Genomic DNA, 18,661 nt, shown 5'->3' on the forward strand with positions numbered 1-18,661 from the left:
GCGGTGTTCGGCCGCTGCCAACCCGGGCTCCACCCGCACCATGTCACTGCGCCGCACGTCGGGGGCTGCTCATTCTCCTCATAACGGCTTTTTCTGCGGATTTACCTTTCTTTTCCATTTCGATTAGAAATAAGGAGGAAGTTTTTTTTACAACAGGGATGGTGAGGTTCTAGATCAGGTTGCCCAGTGAGATGGTAGATGCCCTGTCCTTGGAAGCATTCAAGGTTGGGCTGAACCAGGCTCTGAGCAACCCGACCTAGCTGTAGGCGTCCCGTTCATAGCAGGAGAGTTGGACTAGATGGCCTTTAAAGGCCCATTCCAACTCAAAAGCTTTTATGATTATTAAGGTGATTTACAATAAATCCAGCTTCTGAATTTCTCATATTCTAGAGAAAATAGTTTAAAATTAAAAAAAAAAAAAAAAAAAAAAGACAGTGCCAGATCTAGATTTTTTGTAACTGATACAGGAATCCCGTCTAACTGAAAGGAGTGGAAAGGAGACTGAAAAAGACCTTGGGAAATGATAGTATCTGACTGGACAAACCAAGCATGTGTCGTGTATAATTTCTGTAGCCCTTTTAGGTTATTTTGTACTTAGGTATATATGTTTAATTACATGTAATTAACTAGTTAATTTTTTATTTCTGTTTTTGGTAAGCTGTATGTCTCTTGGCAGTTTCTGAGATGAAACCTGTGTGTTTGATTTGGTCTGTCATGCTTCCTGTTTAATTGTGTTATTTATACATTCAGTATATTTACAGTATTTATTTACTGTATGCTTTCCCACAGTATTGAATTGAAGACAAGCATAAGTACTGTTAACAAAATCATTCTCTTTGGGACCAGACACCATAAACAATTGAGAAAATCTTTTTTATAACTAGAATGAGCACTTGTGAGAAATTGTTTATGCCAGACAAAAAGAAATTTTCAAAAAAATGTTGTGATGCTGCAAAATGGGCTCAGATTTCAGACTTCTGGGAAGAGGCTGTTCTTACCAGTCACAGCTGCCCTGCTTTGCATCCTGGATTAGAACTTGCATGTGTCTGATACATTTTCTTACCTTGGTCCTCTATTAATACCTACTCATCTCTTGTGGATGCTCCCAGGATGCTAGAGTGTCTGTGGTATTATTTTTTCCTTACAACACTTTCAACAGTCATTTTGTTAGAAAACTTTTTCAGTTATTTAGGAGGATTTGTCTAATATGGGATCACCAAATGGGTTCGCTAGTTTGCTCAAACCTGTAAGTCCATCTTCTGGCTGTAAATTAGTTCTTAAAGTTTTCGTTATACCCTTGTGATGATAGAAAGTTTGCTAGTTGCAGCTGGATGTTTGGCTATTTTTAATGCTTACTAAATAGTTAGGTTTGAGAGAGTTCCAAAGAGATGTTTTGGCCCTGTGTAAACTGAGAAAGTAATAATGAAATAGCATGAGCTCTGCTGACATTGCCTTGAGTGTGCTTAGGTCAAACATACATTGAACTATTGTTATGGTTTTATGATATTTATTATTGGTATTCCACATCATGACATCATATAGTCATGTCATGGGATATGACATACACTGGGAAGTAAACAGTTAATACTCCAGTTCTTTGAACTGTCAATATTTCTGGGTACCTGATTCTCAGAAGAGAAGAACATCTACATCTCCAGGAAGACTTTCAATGTTCCATTTCCATTTTCCATTTAGAGGGAAAGATAAAACTGCTCATGAGACTGCCCCTTCTCTTACTGCTCATCTTAGCAGTTTATGCTCCCTATCCGTCTTGCCTTCAGCATTAGAGTAAAGCCTTTTGGTTTTGGAAACTCTCTCATTTTCTTGGTTTATTAGCTTCAATCCTGATTAACTTGTATTTCTGCTATTATAATGAGAAAATTAACTTTCCTCCTCAGATCATTATCGCTGTTTCTTTTTTCCCTTATTTATTATTATTCCTTTCCCTCTTTGTTTCTCCTCCCCCCACGCTCTCCCCCTCTCCTTTTTTTTCAGGTCAGCGGGCTTGTAGGCCCTGTCACAGATGCAGATTATCATGGAGTTATCTCTAGATCTAACTACCTGGCAAGCCAACAGCTTTGCTTTCGCTCCCCCCCACCCCTGGAAAGTATTCAAAGTCATGTAATAGCTGACATTCATTCATTTTAGGATATATAGTTGTTACTGTTAGAAACTAAATGAGTTTATTCAAAGATTAATAGTCTTCATTTTCTTGTCTGGCATGGAATAGCATGATATTTAAGTTGTGATTATGAAGAGTTAGCTGTATAAAGCTGTTTTTGCAGGGCTGCTGCTAAGGTTTATTTTCTGGTTTGTAGCTTTGTGTCTGTAAGTTAGAAAATAAATATTCACTGATTTCCATTGCTTCTGTGTGTCTGAATTTGTCTCCAGATAGTTAACAGTTCTGAATTTTTTTCTGGATTTTTTTCTGAATCTAATTTCTGAAAGCAGCCATTACATGTGTATTAAATGAAAATTGTCCTTACAGTCTTGATACTGAGCCAATGATTGAATACCTGCAAGAGTTCAATTACCCTTCCGGCATATGTGTTGTTCCTTCTTAAGATGTATAAAGGCTGGTGTAGCATGTGCTGCTCTATTCTCTCTTTTGCTGAGGAAAAGTATTGTTAAATAGAAGAAAAATGGTTGTGTCTTTTACTGGGGAAATTTAGTTAAATTTTAATATTTTGGCTTGACAATAATTCCCTTTGTCCCAAGATCCAGTTTTTGCATTGAAGTGTGCAACTGGATATAGATTATAGCTTTTATTCAAAGGTTGGATGTGGTTGCTTTTCACCCTTCTTTATATAACAATAAAAAAGAAAATCAGATTGAAAGTACTGAGTTCATTGATTTCCTTTAAGGAGAATGCTCTTTTTGCACTTTAATGAACAAATGCAGAACTTAAAACAAGCAAAGCCTCACTGAGACTATGCTCCACCCCACCTTGGCCCTTTTGTTTTGATTAAACCTTTTTTTAGTGTTTTCATTTGTTGAAATTGACATTCTTAGTTTTCCTCTCATGAAAAGCAGTCCGAATTAATATCTACTCACTTTATTATAGTATTCTTTGAGTGAAATATAGGTAAAGACAAATTCAGATATTAGAAACTTGAGACACAGATGGTATGTTCTAAGATAATTTACTAATCACTGTGCCAGTGTTGTTACTTTGTCTCAATGGGGTGATTATTTTGCCCTGCTCCTATTAGAAAAAAAATTGGCACCCTAAGGATATACCGTGATTCCATTCCATTTGAACATGATGTTAGCAGAAATCCTTCTTCCCATTCATGGTCTCAAGCCAGTGTTTAATTATGCCTGATTTGGAGTTGTAATTTTTTTCTTTATTCTTTTTATTTTTTTTAAAGCATCGTGGAATGGCCCAGGACACTACAATGCCTAAATTGAATTTCAAATTTTGGTTGGATAAAGCTATTGAGTGGGGTCAGGCCACCACTTTGGAATCCCAGAAAGATGTCTGTCTTCACTTGCCCCAGTTGCAGGAGTTTCTATGTCAGACTTACGAAACTCTCAAACAAATGGTAAGTGACTTTAAGAGGAAAAATGACCTCTTTTGCAGCCTCGGAAAAAATGTGCCATGTTTAGACAAAAAAGGAATCAAAGAGGCTTCTGTTTCTGGATCAGAGAAACAAACTGGGGAAACAGTCCCAGGTAACATAAACAGGGATGCACTAGCGGTTCCCCTGATTTATTGGGAGGGGAGCTTTCTCTTCTTCACAGAATTGTAGGCATTGGAAGGGACCTCTAGGGATCGTCTAGTCCAATCCCCCTGCCAACGCAGGCTCCTAGACGAGGTTGCACAAGAAGGTGTCCAGGTGGAGAAAGACTCCACAATCTCTCCAGGCAGTCTGGTCCAGTGTTCCATCACCCTTACCACGAAGAAGCTCTTAAGCACGCTTGTGCAGAACTTCCTATGCTTCAGTTTGTGGCTGTTTCCCTAACCCATCACCACATAGTTGAAAAAGAGCCTGGCCTTGTACGTTTGCCTCCTGCACCTTTTAGACATTGATCAGATCCCCTCTCAGTCTGCTTTTCTTAAGACTAAACAGGCCCAGGTCACCCCACCTTTCCTCATAAGAGAGGTGCTCCAGGCGCTTTATCATCTCTGTGGCCCTCTGCTGGACTTTTTCCAGGAGATCACTGTCTTTATTGAGCTGGAGAGCCTGGAACTGGACACAGTACTCCAGATGAGGTCTGACCAGGGCAGAATAGAGGAGAAGGATCACCTGCCTTGACTTGCTGGACATGCTCTTCTTAATGAATCCCAGGATGCCACTGGCCTTCTTGGCCATCAGGGCACACTGCTGCTCATGGCTAATCCCAGGTCCTTCTCTGCACAGAGCTCCTCTCCAGCAGGTCATGCCCCAGCCTGTACTGGTGCACGCGGTTATTCCTCCCTAGGTGCAAGACCCTACACTTTTGTTGCTGCCCAGGTCTCACTGACTAGCAGTGCAGACTTCTAGTGTATCAGCCATTCCTCCCAGCTTTCTATCATCAGCAAACTTGCTGAGGGTGGACGCTATCCCCTCATCAAGGTCATTGATGAAGATGCTGAACAAGACTGAACCCAGAACCAACCCCCGGGGAACACTACTAAATCTAGGCCTTCAGCTGGACTCTGTGCCACCCATCACGACTCTCTGAGCTCAGCCAGTCAGCCAGTTCTTGATTGGTTGTCATCTTGTGATGTTTCCCAGCTAATGCTCTAGCCTCTTTAAAAAAAACTCTTTAAAATAAACAAGTTTTTTTTTTTTCCTGTTTGACAGGTGATAAATGGGATTATTTAGGGACATTCACATGCAAAATTGTAACTGATACTTAAAAATCTCAGAGTCTTCTGACATTTTAACCCCAATACTGTGGCATGTGCAGTGAACTCTGGCAGTACAGTCAGACCATTGGCACATGCTGTCCTGTTTCGTAATTTAATTATTGTTAGCAGTTACTAGAGTACTTTGTTGTTTGTTTGTTTTTTAAATAAATTTAGTTATTTTTATGTTTAGTTTTGTGTATGTTTTCCTGAGCGTGACTTTCAATGTATGTAGTCATTTTAAATAGCTATAGAAATATTGTATTAAAGTATGAGGCTGACTTTTTCTTCTTTAAAGACTGCAGAGCTGTAGTTTTTTTATTATTATTTCTGATCTGAATTTAATTTTTAAATAGAAGATTCTTTTAGTAGTATTTCTTCCTGTGAATACGTCTTTTCCTTAGGAGAAAAAGTCTGTTTTAATGTTGCTATTTCTAGTAATTTGAGGCTTGGCCTGAAATGGACCTTGTGAGTATGGCCCCAGAAAGTCTAGGGCTAACCCCAAATGTGAGACAAATGTAAGGAATTTATTGCCGCAACAGGAGATGGTTATCGCTCCTGCTACTTACACACAATCTCAGCACAGCCCCATTTTTAAAAGCCTTCATTTATTAGATGGTGGAACTACAAAAATGGAAAAATAAGATTGATTACACAGGATTGTATATAAATACAATGCATGCTACTTTAGTAAAGCTACTTTGCCTTCGGTTAAAAGGTAAGTGGCGGTTTGTTCCTGCCTAGACCTAAGCTGATTAAAAGAAGGCAGACAGAAGTAACAGAAAGATGTGTAGTGGGTTTTTTTTTGCCATAGTGAATATTAATTTTTTCAGAAATTCCGTGAGACAGTATATTAATGAGTACCAACAAAAATAAATTTTAATTGTGCTTACATTTATCACAAAGTCTTGGTTATCACTAGTGTTTTATGATTATGGCATGTGAGGAAATTAAAAAATGTTCTAACACAATTAATTGAACATTAGCTGAGAAAATTACTTAAGCTTTAACTGATTTGAATTATGATGTTATAGCTGATTTCACAAAGCTCTGCTTTTATTACCTACTTGCAAGCATTTTCCTTTCAGAGCATTTCAAAGCAAAATCATTGGGAACATAATTCAGTTATCTGCGTCATTAACTATTCTCCTAATTTACTGTTGATGTATAGTGTGTTTATTATGTTTTTGTTTTTATGTCTTAACAGAATTCAATTGTAGCAATTCAGCAGTTCCCTTTAATTGGCCAGTTACTAGGAAGGCTTTGTTGGAATCCTTTTGTTATAGGATATGGTAAGAATCTGCAATGATATTTCTATAACATAAATTTTGTTCCTTAGGAAACAGAAAAAATATAGCATGGCATATATACTTGAGTTTGCCATTTAAATAGAGCTGCTTTTTTTTTTTTTTTTTTCATTTAAGTAAAATTTTGAAATAAAAACGTTAGCTAAGTTGCTTAAAATATGAAATAGAGAAATCTTAAATTAACTTTTGGAGATAATTAACTTCATGGATTGTTTACAGAGTTTTAATTTGGGAACAGTCAGTTTTAAATCCAGTGAGTATGTATGTGCATCATTATTTCTGTTTTATTTCCAATTTTCTTATATTTATATTTTTGCTGGTCTCCCAGAATGCATACAATCTAATGTTTCAGATTACTTTCAGCTAAGGTTTCTTCTAGTTATGTATCAGAATATTATATTAGATAGGTTAACAGAGAAAAAATACTTTTTCTGATACCTGTTTTTTTAATTAATGAGGAACAGTACTATATCATGATTGTTGGTTTTCAAAGATTTGATTCTTTTTGTGTTTTCCCCACCTTTTAAACTTGCAAAAATACATAGATGAAAAATCAAAAAAGTAAGATGATGACATAGAAAGAAAAGGTATGAAAAATCTAAAGCCTTTTACAGTTCGTATATGTAGTATATATAGGTGAGATGAAAGGAAGGGAGGGAATGGGTGAACAAGAAAATTGGTAGAAGGGAGCAAACTCTATGTATGTTACCTCATACACAGTTGTATTCTTAACATGAACAGAGATTCTGATAAATGGTTTATGATCTACTATTAATCAGACAAGTGATTCTGAACTTGTTTGCCCTTGGAAGTAATCTTTTGTTGATCCGCTGCTACAGCTACAACTGCCAAAAAAAAAAAAAAAAAGCGTATTTTCTCTCCTGATTCATGCTTCCTTTTTGAGAAATATGGGAAAGGACAATTTTTTGTAATCTTTTGAAAGAGTTTATTAGGTCAAGCAGAACGCTGAGCTTAAAATGATCGTATCTCTTCTGCTCAGATTTATTTTCTTCCAGTCAACTTCAAGCACAGGCAGAACGTGCAAAGCACATGATAGACATGTGTTATCTTAGCACTTTCCATCTGAAAGTAAGATTTGGGAAGGAACATTTAAATCTATTGAGTTATAGATTGGGTGAGTCACTATTGCAGAGGAATAAATGTATACTTTTGTGTCACTTTTTGAGAAGGGCTGCCTTTTACTTTATGGACTAATTTTTTTTTTTTTTTTTTTTTTTTATGAAGAAATTTCTATTTTAATTGTAGCTGCAGTTTTTGAGAATGATGATAACAGTTGATATTTACAGTTAAAGGCATGCTTCTCTTATCAGTTTTTGTTGGGAATGTGCAAGTCTCTAGCCTGCCAGTGTCTCTGAGCTGACAATATATTGTTACAGAAAGAAGCATAATCTAGATTTTTTTTCATCAAAGTTGAAAGGCATCTGTTTCTGCTTTCTGCAATTTTACAACAGTCCCAGCTATACATACCTATTTTCCTCTACTTCAGGTTCCCTTGGCATTTTTTGAAGCAGACAATGCATTCTATTTCTAAGTTGATTGTTATCTCTGAAGATTGAAAGAGATTGGAATTTTACTTCAAGTTGTTGGGCTTGTGGGGTTTTCTTTGTTAGTTTGTTTTATTCTTTGGGAGTCAAGGTTGCAAGCTGTCCAATTTAGAAGACTTTACTTGCTCCAAATAGAATCCTTTACTTCAGTGTTTAGAGATGAGAGAGAGAGATTCCTGTCATCAGTAGACTTGAAGCGTCCTGCTTATCCATTTTCACCACTATACAGTTTTAGAGCCACCTGAGATCTCTTTGGGCTGCTGGCACATAAAATTTCAGCTAATTTTCATTCTGTTTGGCACTAGTTCTGAAGATATTCTTTAAGATAATGCTGGCTATAGCAGATGCTGACTCTCAAGAAGTTTTAAAGTAATTTCTCATTTGAATAAATAGTTCATTCAAACATGTGTCTAAAACCAGGCCACCCTTGCAGCAGAAGGAAATAATTTTGTTAAGTTCAGTCTTTTATACTAATAAGCAGAAGAGAAAAAACTTCATTTTGTCCAAACCAGAATACCTGTCACGTTAGGTAGGTATGTCTGTTGGTGCTGCATGCTGACATGGTTGACCATGCAGCAACCTCCTCATAAACAGTCTTGAGCAGGAGGTGACCAAGTTAGCCATATTTAGAACACTAATGTGGGGGAAGCATGACCAAAGAAAAATTGATGTCTACTTGTGGTCCTGAACCACAAGAGGTACACAAGGAGTTGAGTCTGAGAAAGGAATTCCAGTATTTTTTTTTTTTCTGTGGGCTAAGGGATTATGTCCTCAGTTGGCTCCTCGTGGTTTGAGTTTTGAGTCCAAAAGTCTTGAAACCCAAACTAATACTAAAAATGCTGGGAATTTCTTGGTGGCTCTCTGTGTCAACATGTATGTGTGAGCATGCATGTATTCATTTCCACAGAAATTTCAGTTTTAGCTGATTGCTATATAGTTTAATTAACATTTTCTTTTATATAATATATATAGTATATATAAAAATACGTATGTGCATTTTTTGGTAACATTTTACAACAAGCCTTAAAAAGAATACTCCTAGTTCTAAGCCAAGAAATAATTTTGTCTGGGAAAATTGTTAAACTGTTAAGTCCCTTATTTTCTGGGAACTGTTGGTAAGGTTATGATGCTAACATAAATTGATTTCAAATCATGGAATCATAGAATGGTTTGGGTTGGAAGGGACCTTTAAGATCCCTAGTTCTAACTCTGCTCCTGTAGGCAGGGACACCTTCCACTAGACCAGGTTGCTCAAAGCCCATCCAGCCTGGCTTTGAACGCCTCCAGGGAGGAGGCATCTACAACCTTGCTAGGCAACTTGTTCCAGTGCTGAGCTCTCAGAGTAAAGATTTTCCTCTTAATATCTAGCCCAAATCTGCTCTCTTCCAGTTTAAAGGCATCTCTCCTCCTACCTGCCCTTAGAAAAAGTCCCTCCCAGCTTTTCTGTAGGCCCCCTTCAGGTACTAGCAGGCCACAGTAAAGTCCCTCTGAAGCCTTCTGTCTTCCAAGGCTGAAGAGCCCCAGCTCTGTCCACCTGTCCCTGTAGGAGAGGTGCTCCATCCCTGTTATAATCTTCATGGCTGTCCTCTGGAAATGCTCTGACTGCTTGATGTCCTTTGTATGTTGGGGGCTTTAGTATACTGAAGTGGACTCAGTACTCCAGGTGGAGTCTCATGAGAGCAAAATAGAAGGGTGCAGTCACCTCCCTTGACCTGCTGGCCACGCTTCTCTTGATGCAGCCCAGGATATGGTTGGCCTTCTGGGCTGCAAGTGCACCTTGCCAGCTCAGGTTGAATCTTCCATCAACTCTCAAATCTCTGTTCAAATACAGGCTGAAGTTTTAATCTGTATATCCATGTAATCTTATTATGCTGAGAAAGTGCACTTTGTTCATCTCAGCTTTACGTTCATCAGTCTGACTTTCATCATAGTGATTAGCATTTCTGACAGGCAGTGTTTTTTAATTTTATAGTATGTAGCAAAAGGTCTTCTGTCCAGAAGTCTAATTCAAGAGTTACATTTCCCCTCTTCCTTTTTTTTTTTCCCTTTCGATCAATGCAAAACTATAACTTAATTTAAAATGACCGTATAGTATACCACAGATGTACAGTATAATAAGGCAAAAAAAAGATACTTGAACTTTTACATGCCTTATTCAGAATTGATGATTTGGTTTCAGATTTTTTTCTGGGCTTTACTACTTACTGTTAAGAAGTGTCTGTAATGTTCAAAGTGATAGCAAGTGGCTATCGTTTAGTTGTTTAAACAAAGAAAATGGTACAATTTAATTTTTCTTCCCAAATCATTGCATGTCAGAGTTGTTCAAGAGAACAACTCATTTGCCTAAAAATTTTTTTTTTTGGAAGGAGATTAAGTTGCCTGTTAGTGTCTGAATGCTGGTTGGATACAGTTACAGACAAAATACACAGATTTTAAATTTCTGGTGAGGAGTTCATAGGTTGGCTATTCTTACTCTGATCTTACACAACGTGGAAAATCATTAGCCTTGTAAAAACTCGTATTAAAAAAAAAAATCCATAAGGATGCAATTCCAGAACACCTCAAACCTCACTTCAACTGCAGCCAGTTAAATGTATAGGAGAAACCCTTTCAGAGCAGAGATGCTAGTCTGTGGAGGAAGGCCAGTGATGGCCTATAGGCTTGCAGGGTGTTTATTCAGAATACTGGTTTAAAAAGTGTAAACACTTCTGGTCAGCTGGTGAAAATACAGGCATTACTTAATTGAGGTTTTATTTTTTCTTTAGGCTTTGTCAACAAAGCACTTCTGAATAATATTCTTTATTACTACATCCTGGGTAGCAAATGCACAGAAAGCAAATCATTTATTGAGCATGATAATGTTCAAATTGTCTCCTATTTTCTGCAACTCATGTGGAATTACTTGCTTATAATATAATAATAGTATTTAAGTCAATATTATATCATCTACAATCCTAGATCTTGTTTTCATAATTTAAATTACAACCATGCATTTTTACTCTAGGGTAATATTCAGTGTAGAGTCTATGTATTTCACAAAGAACATTAAAAAAACCAACAAAAAACCTTATTGGAATTAATGTGGTAGGAAACTATCACAAGTTAAATGCTCTCCAGCTGCTTACTCCAAATATTCAACTCCTCTAGAATAGTGTCTGTGCAAATAGTGACAGTATTTTTGCATGTAGTAGGTTTTTAGAGAAGGCAACTTTTTTCCTGAAGTAGGTTAGAATTAAGTAACGTCTTATCTGATGCTGAACAAAAAGAAACAACAGAATTTTTATCTATTAGCATTTGGGTGTTATGCTGCTCAAATGTCCTTTTTGTGAAGCATGGATAATCTTAATATAGAGAATATAGAGAAAACTGTGTTCTTTGTTGTTGTTATGAATGATCTTACACTTTGTAAACTTAAAAATGCTCACTTCTGAAAAATGCAGTTGTACAGACTTTTGACAGAAGGTAGTAACTATTTTTACTATGGTTGATTATTGTTTATCATTAATGATATTATTTAAGTACTTGAATGATTTCTTGATGATAACTTAAGGTATTTTTTATGTAAATGCTGTTGAAGGAAATGGTTATACAAGAACTACAGATGAATAATATTGTGTTGTGGAAATCTAGCAAAATAGAAGCATTGTGAGTTGTGACTGATATTTAGGACTTTATTTTTGTGGATAGGTAGGAATTGTGTGTAATTCTGTCTATTTTGATTTATTTTTTTTTCCTCTAACCATAGACTTATTTGCTCTTTTTTTTTCATTAGATGAAAGCCAGAAGACTCTGATGTGGTGCTTATGTTGTCTGTACAGTAGTGAACCACAGAACCCTGTGGAATTGAAGGCCAACAGCTGGATTCGAGTAAGTGAATGAATCCTTCCAAGGGCTGCTTTGAATTAAATTTATTATTTAAAGGTGCTACATCTACAGTATTGACACACATTGGTCATGTGTGATTCAAAATAACATCCATTTAGGTATTATAGAGAGAAAAATGTGTCACTTATTTGTTATAAACAGCAGCATATGCATATGATGTGGTGAGGAGAGCTATGCCAAAGTGATGTTCTACTGAATGCTTTAACTTGTGGGGAGGTTAGAAAGATGTCTGTCTGTTTTAATCTATATCAGTTGTTTGATCTGATTGATGTAACCGTACTGGTGATTTTGATGATACGAAAGGAGTGTCAAGTATGAAAGAAAAGGGAGTTGTAGATAGATGAGAGAGGAACTGCTGCTATTGGCAGCACTACCACTTCAGGTTGTCCTGGATTGGGACTAGGATAAATATTTGATACAAGACACTGTGCTTCTTAGTTTTTCTACTCACTCTTGTGTGTTTGAATCAATCTAAAATACTCACAGTGGGTTAGAGGGTCAAGAAGTAATGTAAAAGGAGTAGGGAAGAGGACATGGAGCTCAAAACACCAACATTTCCAAACTATTACTGTTGTTCAGCACATCCTTAATCGGTTATAGAGTGTGCACCATGATGCAGTTTGAAATTGTTATGTTTTCCATGTTATTTATCATGAAGATTATCATAAAAGTTTGTCAAGATGTTTTTGTTAGGACAGCCATAACTTGAGGTTTTCACTGGCTGTTTTCTGTGTGACTGGTGGTTCTACCTATGCAGTGCCTTCGTCTGACCATAACCTTATTCATGTGTAAGCTTTTCATGGCAGTGATACTGACTGTCTTGTGAAGAAGATGCCCAATGCTCATGGTCCCAAATCTTAAAATGTATCATGGAATATTTTGAGTTGGAAGCTGCCCACATCATCAAGTCCAACTTCTGGCTCAGCACAGGACCACTGATAAATGAAGGCATTGTCCAAATTCACCCTGGTCTCTGGTTGCTCAGGGCTCTGCCCACTTTGCTGGTGATCCTGCTCCATGCCCACCACCTTCTTGAGAAGAACTTGCTCCTTAGGCTCCATCTGCTGCTCCCCTCCTGCAGCTCCTGTCCATTCCCTTGGGCCCTGTCGCTGTCACACAGAGCAGAGCTCAGCGCTGCCCCTCCGCTCCCTGTGAGGAGCAGCAGCCGCCATCAGGCCTCCCCTCAGCCTGCCCTGCTCTGGGCTGAGCAGAGCTCTGCTGATCCTCACACACCTTGCCCTCATACTCTTCACCATCTTCACAGTTCTTCTTTGGAAGCTCTCTAACAGTTTTATGTCCCTCTTCTATTGTGACATCCAGTGCTGCAGTCAGTGCTGGAGGTGAATCTGCACAGTCAAGAGCAGAGTAGGACAACCCCTCCTTTACCTACTGGCAGTGTGTGGCCTACTGGCCAGTCACAGGTTGCTGACTCAGATTCAGTTTACCATCAACAGAGCTTTGAAAACCATTTTCATGGGGCTTCCATTGAGACAGTCATCCTCCAGTCTGTACATATATCCAAATGTTGATCTGTCCCAGACATGTTATCAAAGAATCACGGAATAGCCAGGTTTGGAAAGGACTGGACCTCAAGGATCATGAATCTCCAACCCCCCTGCCACTTGCAGGGTCACCAACCTCTACATTTAATACTACACCAGGATGCCCAGCACCCCATCCAATCTGGCCTTGAACACCTCCAGGGACTGAGCATCCACAACGTCTCTGGGCAGCCTGTTCCACCACCTCACCACTCTCTCTCTAAATAACTTCCCCCTGACATCCAACCTAAATCTCCCCTCCTTCAACTTAAAGCCATTTCCCCCCGTCCTGCAGTTATCAACCCTTTCAAAGAGCTGATTCCCCTCCTGTTTGTAGGCTCCCTTTTGGTATTGAAAGGCTGCAATGAGGTCACCCTGCAGCCTTCTTTTCTCCAGGCTGATCAAGCCCAGCTCCCTCAGCCTCTCTTTGTAGGGGAGGTGCTCCAGTCCCCTGATCATTCAATCGTCGCTCTCCTCTGGACCCTCTCCAACAGCTCTCTGTCTTTCTTGCACTGGGAGCTCCAGACCTGGACACAGTACTCCAGATGGGGCCTCACAAGAGCAGCGTAGAGGGGGACAATCACCTCCCTGTCCCTGCTGGCCACCCCTCTTTTGATGGAGCCCAGGATCCCATTTGCTTTCCAAGCTGCAAGGACACACTGCTGGTTCATGTTAAGCTTTTCATCTCTCAAGACCCCCAGGTCCTTCTCTGCAGGGCTGCTCCCAAGGACCGCTCCTTCCAGTCTGTATGGCTGCCTTGGATTCCTCCGGCCCAAGTGCAAAACCTCGTGCTTTGCTGTGTTGAACCTCATCAGATTCACCGAGGCCCGCCTTTCTTGCCTATTGAGGTCCCTCTGAATGGCATCCCTTCCTTCTACCGTGTCAACTGCACCACTCAGTTTGGTGTTGTCAGCAAACTTGCTGAGAGTGCACTCGATTCTGTCATCGATGTCATTGATAAAGATGTTAAAGAGCACCGGTCCCAAGACAGACCCCTGGGGGACACCACTCATTACCGGCCTCCACCTGGACATAGAGCCATTGATGACCAGCCTCCACATCCCTCCAATTTGGAGATAAGGATGTGGTGGGGGACCATGTCAAAGGCCTTGATCAAGTCCAGGTAAATGACATTGGTTGCTTTTCCGTTGTCCACCGATGCCGTCACTCCATCATAGAAGGCCACCAGATTGGTCAAGCATGATCTTCCTCTGGTGAAGCTGTGCTGGCTGTCACGGATCACATTCCTCATGATCAAGCATGTCATCCAGGATGATCTGTTCCATGATCTTCTCTGGCACAGAGGTGAGACTCACCGGCCTGTAGTTCCCAGGGTCCTCCTTGCTCCCTTTCTTGTAAATGGGAGTGACGTGACCTTTCCTCCAGTCATCCAGGACCTCACCTGACAGCCACGACTTTTTAAATATGATGGAGAGCGGCTCAGCAACCACCTCAGCCAGCTCCTTCAGAACCCTGGGATGCACACTATGTGGCCCCATGGACTTGTACACATTTGGTCTCATGAGGCGGTCTCGGACTTGCTCTGCCCTTACAGTGGGGGGGGGATTTACCACCTCGGACCCCACCTAGAGGTTTAGGGATGCAGGGCTCAGGGATGTGAGAAGTACTGGAATCCTGGCCACCAGTGAAGACCAAGGCAAAGAACTCATTCAGTTCCTCAGTTCTTGTGGTTGGTGTTTTCCCAGCTCTCTAACTTGTCTGGATCTCTCTGAAGGGCTTTGAGCTCTTCCTTCTTTAGTGCTGTCCACAAACTTACCCAGTATAGCTTCAAGTACTGTGTCCAAGTAATTGATGAAAATGTGAAGAAGAGTGTGTCCTAAAATGGAGCTCTCGGGAACCCAGCTAGGCACTGGACACTGTCCTGATTTAACCCTGTTCACTGGAATCCTTTGAGCCTAACCTGTCAGTTAATTGCTCGCCTGCTGCATTATTTTTTTTTTTTCTAGCTGCACACTTTGTCCATTTTGAGAAATAGTATATACAGTTGAAACAAACCTTGGAGCTGAGAAGAAAAATTTTGTGGCCAAGAAAAACACTACCACAGGTTTGTTACTGAAGAAATCAGTTGTAATCTGGTGAAATGTAAGGGTGACAGGCTGCCCAGAGAGGTTGTGGGTCTCCTTCTCTGGAGACATTCAGAACCTGCCTGGACACATGCCGCTGTGACCTGATCTAGGAATTCCTGCTCTTGCAGGGGGATTGGACTAGATGATCTTTCAAGGTCCCTTCCAATCCCTGATATTCTGTGATTCTGTGAGATGTTATCAGAAAGTTATTTAGTTTCTCCACCTACCTTTCTTCGAGCAGAGGTTTTTGGAGCTGTGTAGTATGGATGGTTCTAACACGGGCTTCTGTCTAATGGAGCTAGAACAATTTTATTTCAGTTAGTCCTTGCAGTGATACTGCATCAACAAGAGGGTATTTCTGGAATAGTTTTCCACTTTATTAATTTGATTAAATCTCCTTCTGTCCTTTAAATTCATAAAATGTTTAGGGATTGTTTATTGCTTTGAAATTTCTTTAGTTTATAATACTATCCCTGCTTTTGTTTATTGCTTTGGAAGGCCACACAGTTTTGCGAGGGTGTTGCAGCCTCTCTTTTCAAATTTGCTAAACAGAAAATCTCTCTCGATCTCTCTCCCTTTGGTGTCACTTATTTATTTACTTATTAGTATTTTACCTCAAAGAAAAACCAAACAAGTGGAAGGTCTGTCAGCACTGCCATGGATTTTTAATGGTATTTTTTTGGGCCTGACCAAATTTTGCTTTTGGAAAACATAGTTCTTTTGGGTATCTGCTATGTGAAGTCACATTTTAGTTCATGACTAAAAAAGTAGTAGGTGTCTTTTATAAGAGTAATTTTTAATGCTACTGGAATTATAAAATTATTTCTGTTATTTTTTTATGAAAAGTCTAATGAAACTTGTATGGTTTATCTTTGGTAAGATTTTGTATGTATTTATGTTTTATCAGTGTTATTATGGGTAGTCTTTAAATAGTGGATAGTAAATTAATATAAATGCCAAATTAGTGTAAAAGTTTTGATCCAGAAAGCTTTCGTTTTATTACATCAGAGGGCTTCAAGTTCTTCAGTAGAACTGTGTAACACAAATGTTGTTTTGAAAATGCTAAAACTGATTTTAAAAGTAACAACACTCTGAATCTCAGACTCATCTATTATTCATTCATTGGTGTGCCTGAAGTGTTTCTGCTGTGAGATCAAATATTGAATTACGGTTTGCAGTCCTTATCTCTCCCTCATGTCATTGAGTTTATCTTCAGTTTTTTGCTGAGCTAAACAGTTTTAATGGAAAAGTGGTAGACCACTTATTTCCAAATATATGCAGTGGGCAGCAGAAACTATTTTATTCTTTTCTTTGGATATTCTTAGCTGTTGGTGAACAGTGATTAGCATCTGAATACCTCTATGAGAAAGGTGATGTCACTTCTTCCGAAAAAGGATTTCCATTTTGCCAAGTGCAGGCTTTGCAGCAGAACTGCAACACTTGCTTGCTGGAGTTTCCCTGATTTTTAGGGAAACAGGATATTTGCCAGAACTTCAATATAATCTTCTTAAATTATTTTTGAATAGCAAGCATGTAAATAGTTTGATTTTCAATGTTATGTAGAGCTGCTTATAAAGCACACTCAAATGCTTCTGGTAAAAAGGGCTTTGTATGAGTCCCTTATTTATTTACTGCGGTGATAGTTTCTGTTACTTCAGATATATCAGGATATATCATCTTAAAGCATTTGAGTGGAAATGTTGTTTTCCAGAAGAATGGCATGTCTTCAACATGCCAAACTTCTGACGTACCCTCACATTCTATTTGTTTAATTTAAATTTGGTAGAGTTCTGCCTATTGCATCTTTGAATTGTACTGAACTATTGTGCAGTATGTTGCCACTTCTCAAATAAGCCAGAACAAGAAATTTACTGCCAATTATGCACAGGATGTTTGAGAGTTTTAGTGATGTTCTCCTGATGACCCTTTTTTTTTTTTTTTTTATGATCATCTTGACTTCTTCATTAAACTACAGTTTTAATTTGTTCAAAGAGTTTGTTCAGTTAATGAAGTGCTGACCTTTCACCCTCGTTCTGAATTGGTGCCAGAATTTTCAGCAAAATGCTCTTTGAAGGCCTATCTTTTCTCTGTAGCAATATTTTTGTTCTTTTATAAGAGCATTCATTTAATGAATGTTGTTCTTATATCTAAGACTAAGATTAATTAATCTATCACTGAAAGGATGATTTCTCAGTGATGGCTGAAAATGGAAACATCTGTGATCTACTTCTTGGAACAGATGCACCTGCACTGAAGTGTGTAGTTATCTCTCACTATAAACTTCAACTGTCTAGTGAATTGTTACAAATTTGTCATTCTGAATAATTTCATTTAGTGATATTTTTGTTAGGAAGCAATATTCAGAAGTAGAAGGAACACAACTTTATAATAAAAATTGGAGTTCTGCAAAGTAAAACTTTAAATTTTAGAACTTAGTGGACTTCTTTTTTTTTGTTGTTGTTGTTGTTAAGGAAGAGTTGAATTCTTTTGAATTATTGGAAGTTTGCAGGATTACTTTCTTACTTCTGAGGAAGTGCCATACGAACTGAAATAGAAGTATTACAAGAAAAAAGGAGAGAATAGGCTTGGATGGAGCTACTGTGAAGTTATGGAGACCAGATGTGAAAAAAATGTAAAGAGGTCATGTTAAGGAAAGACTGGAGATTGGAAGTGTTTGTGTATTTGCTTTCATGTATTTTGTTTTCTATTTGGGATGAATTGCCTCTGAAACAATTTCATTAAACAATAACTTTCTGTATTTCTAGCATAGTGAGGACATTAGCACATCAGCATAAAATACAAAGGAACTGAGAGAGACTAGATTGTCTTCAAGAAGTAGAAATTCTCGAAATAGCTGTTATGGGATCAAAAAGGGAGATAGACTCTGTAATTCTTAATATATTTTCTTCCTTTGTGCTTTGTGCAGATGTATAGCTCATGTGTGGTTGCTAAAATGCAGCATGCAGGATTGTTTGGAACTGGATACAATCATCCATTGTACAGGATAATGACAGTGTTGTTGCTTATTACAATAGCTTACAGTCAGTATTGTATATTCTTACGTACCAGTAGATGGCATTCTTCATATTATATACAAGTATATATATGTTTATTTTATATTATTATATATGCAGTTTTGCATTTCATAATATTTTGGTACATATTCTCCTAAAGGAATATTAACATTTTCATTCTATAGTATCTCTCTAGATTAGAAGCCAACTTCACTGTTGCCTTAACTGTCTATTGATACCTGCACTGGTGAGAATTGTGTTAAGATTTCTTGAGATTATTAGCAATTAGTTCAGGATGCTCACTAGAAAGAAAATGAATTTAGTAATCTTCCTAATTTCCTGTACGCATAATGTATGACTATCTTTTGCCTTTTCTTGTCCATAATTCTTCATATTTATTGTGTTTGGTATCTAGAGACCTTGTGTGT

At 38.4% G+C, this 18,661-nt stretch overlaps 1 protein-coding gene across 2 annotated transcripts in view; it reads left to right on the forward strand.

Moving 5' to 3' along the window:
* FANCC (FA complementation group C) overlaps positions 1-18,661 on the forward strand; it is an 88,176-nt gene that overhangs the window by 11,338 nt on the left and 58,177 nt on the right. For both annotated transcript variants that reach the window (XM_090130618.1, XM_090130617.1), the window contains exons 2-4: positions 3,372-3,545; positions 6,042-6,126; positions 11,479-11,573. In XM_090130618.1, coding sequence (XP_089986744.1) covers positions 3,381-3,545; positions 6,042-6,126; positions 11,479-11,573 — 345 coding nt within the window. In that variant the 5' untranslated portion in view covers positions 3,372-3,380. The remainder of the gene's footprint in view (positions 1-3,371; positions 3,546-6,041; positions 6,127-11,478; positions 11,574-18,661) is intronic.

Source organism: Phasianus colchicus, chromosome Z (genome assembly GCF_987193195.1).
Source record: "Phasianus colchicus chromosome Z, bPhaCol1.hap1.1, whole genome shotgun sequence".
Taxonomy (NCBI): domain Eukaryota; kingdom Metazoa; phylum Chordata; class Aves; order Galliformes; family Phasianidae; genus Phasianus; species Phasianus colchicus.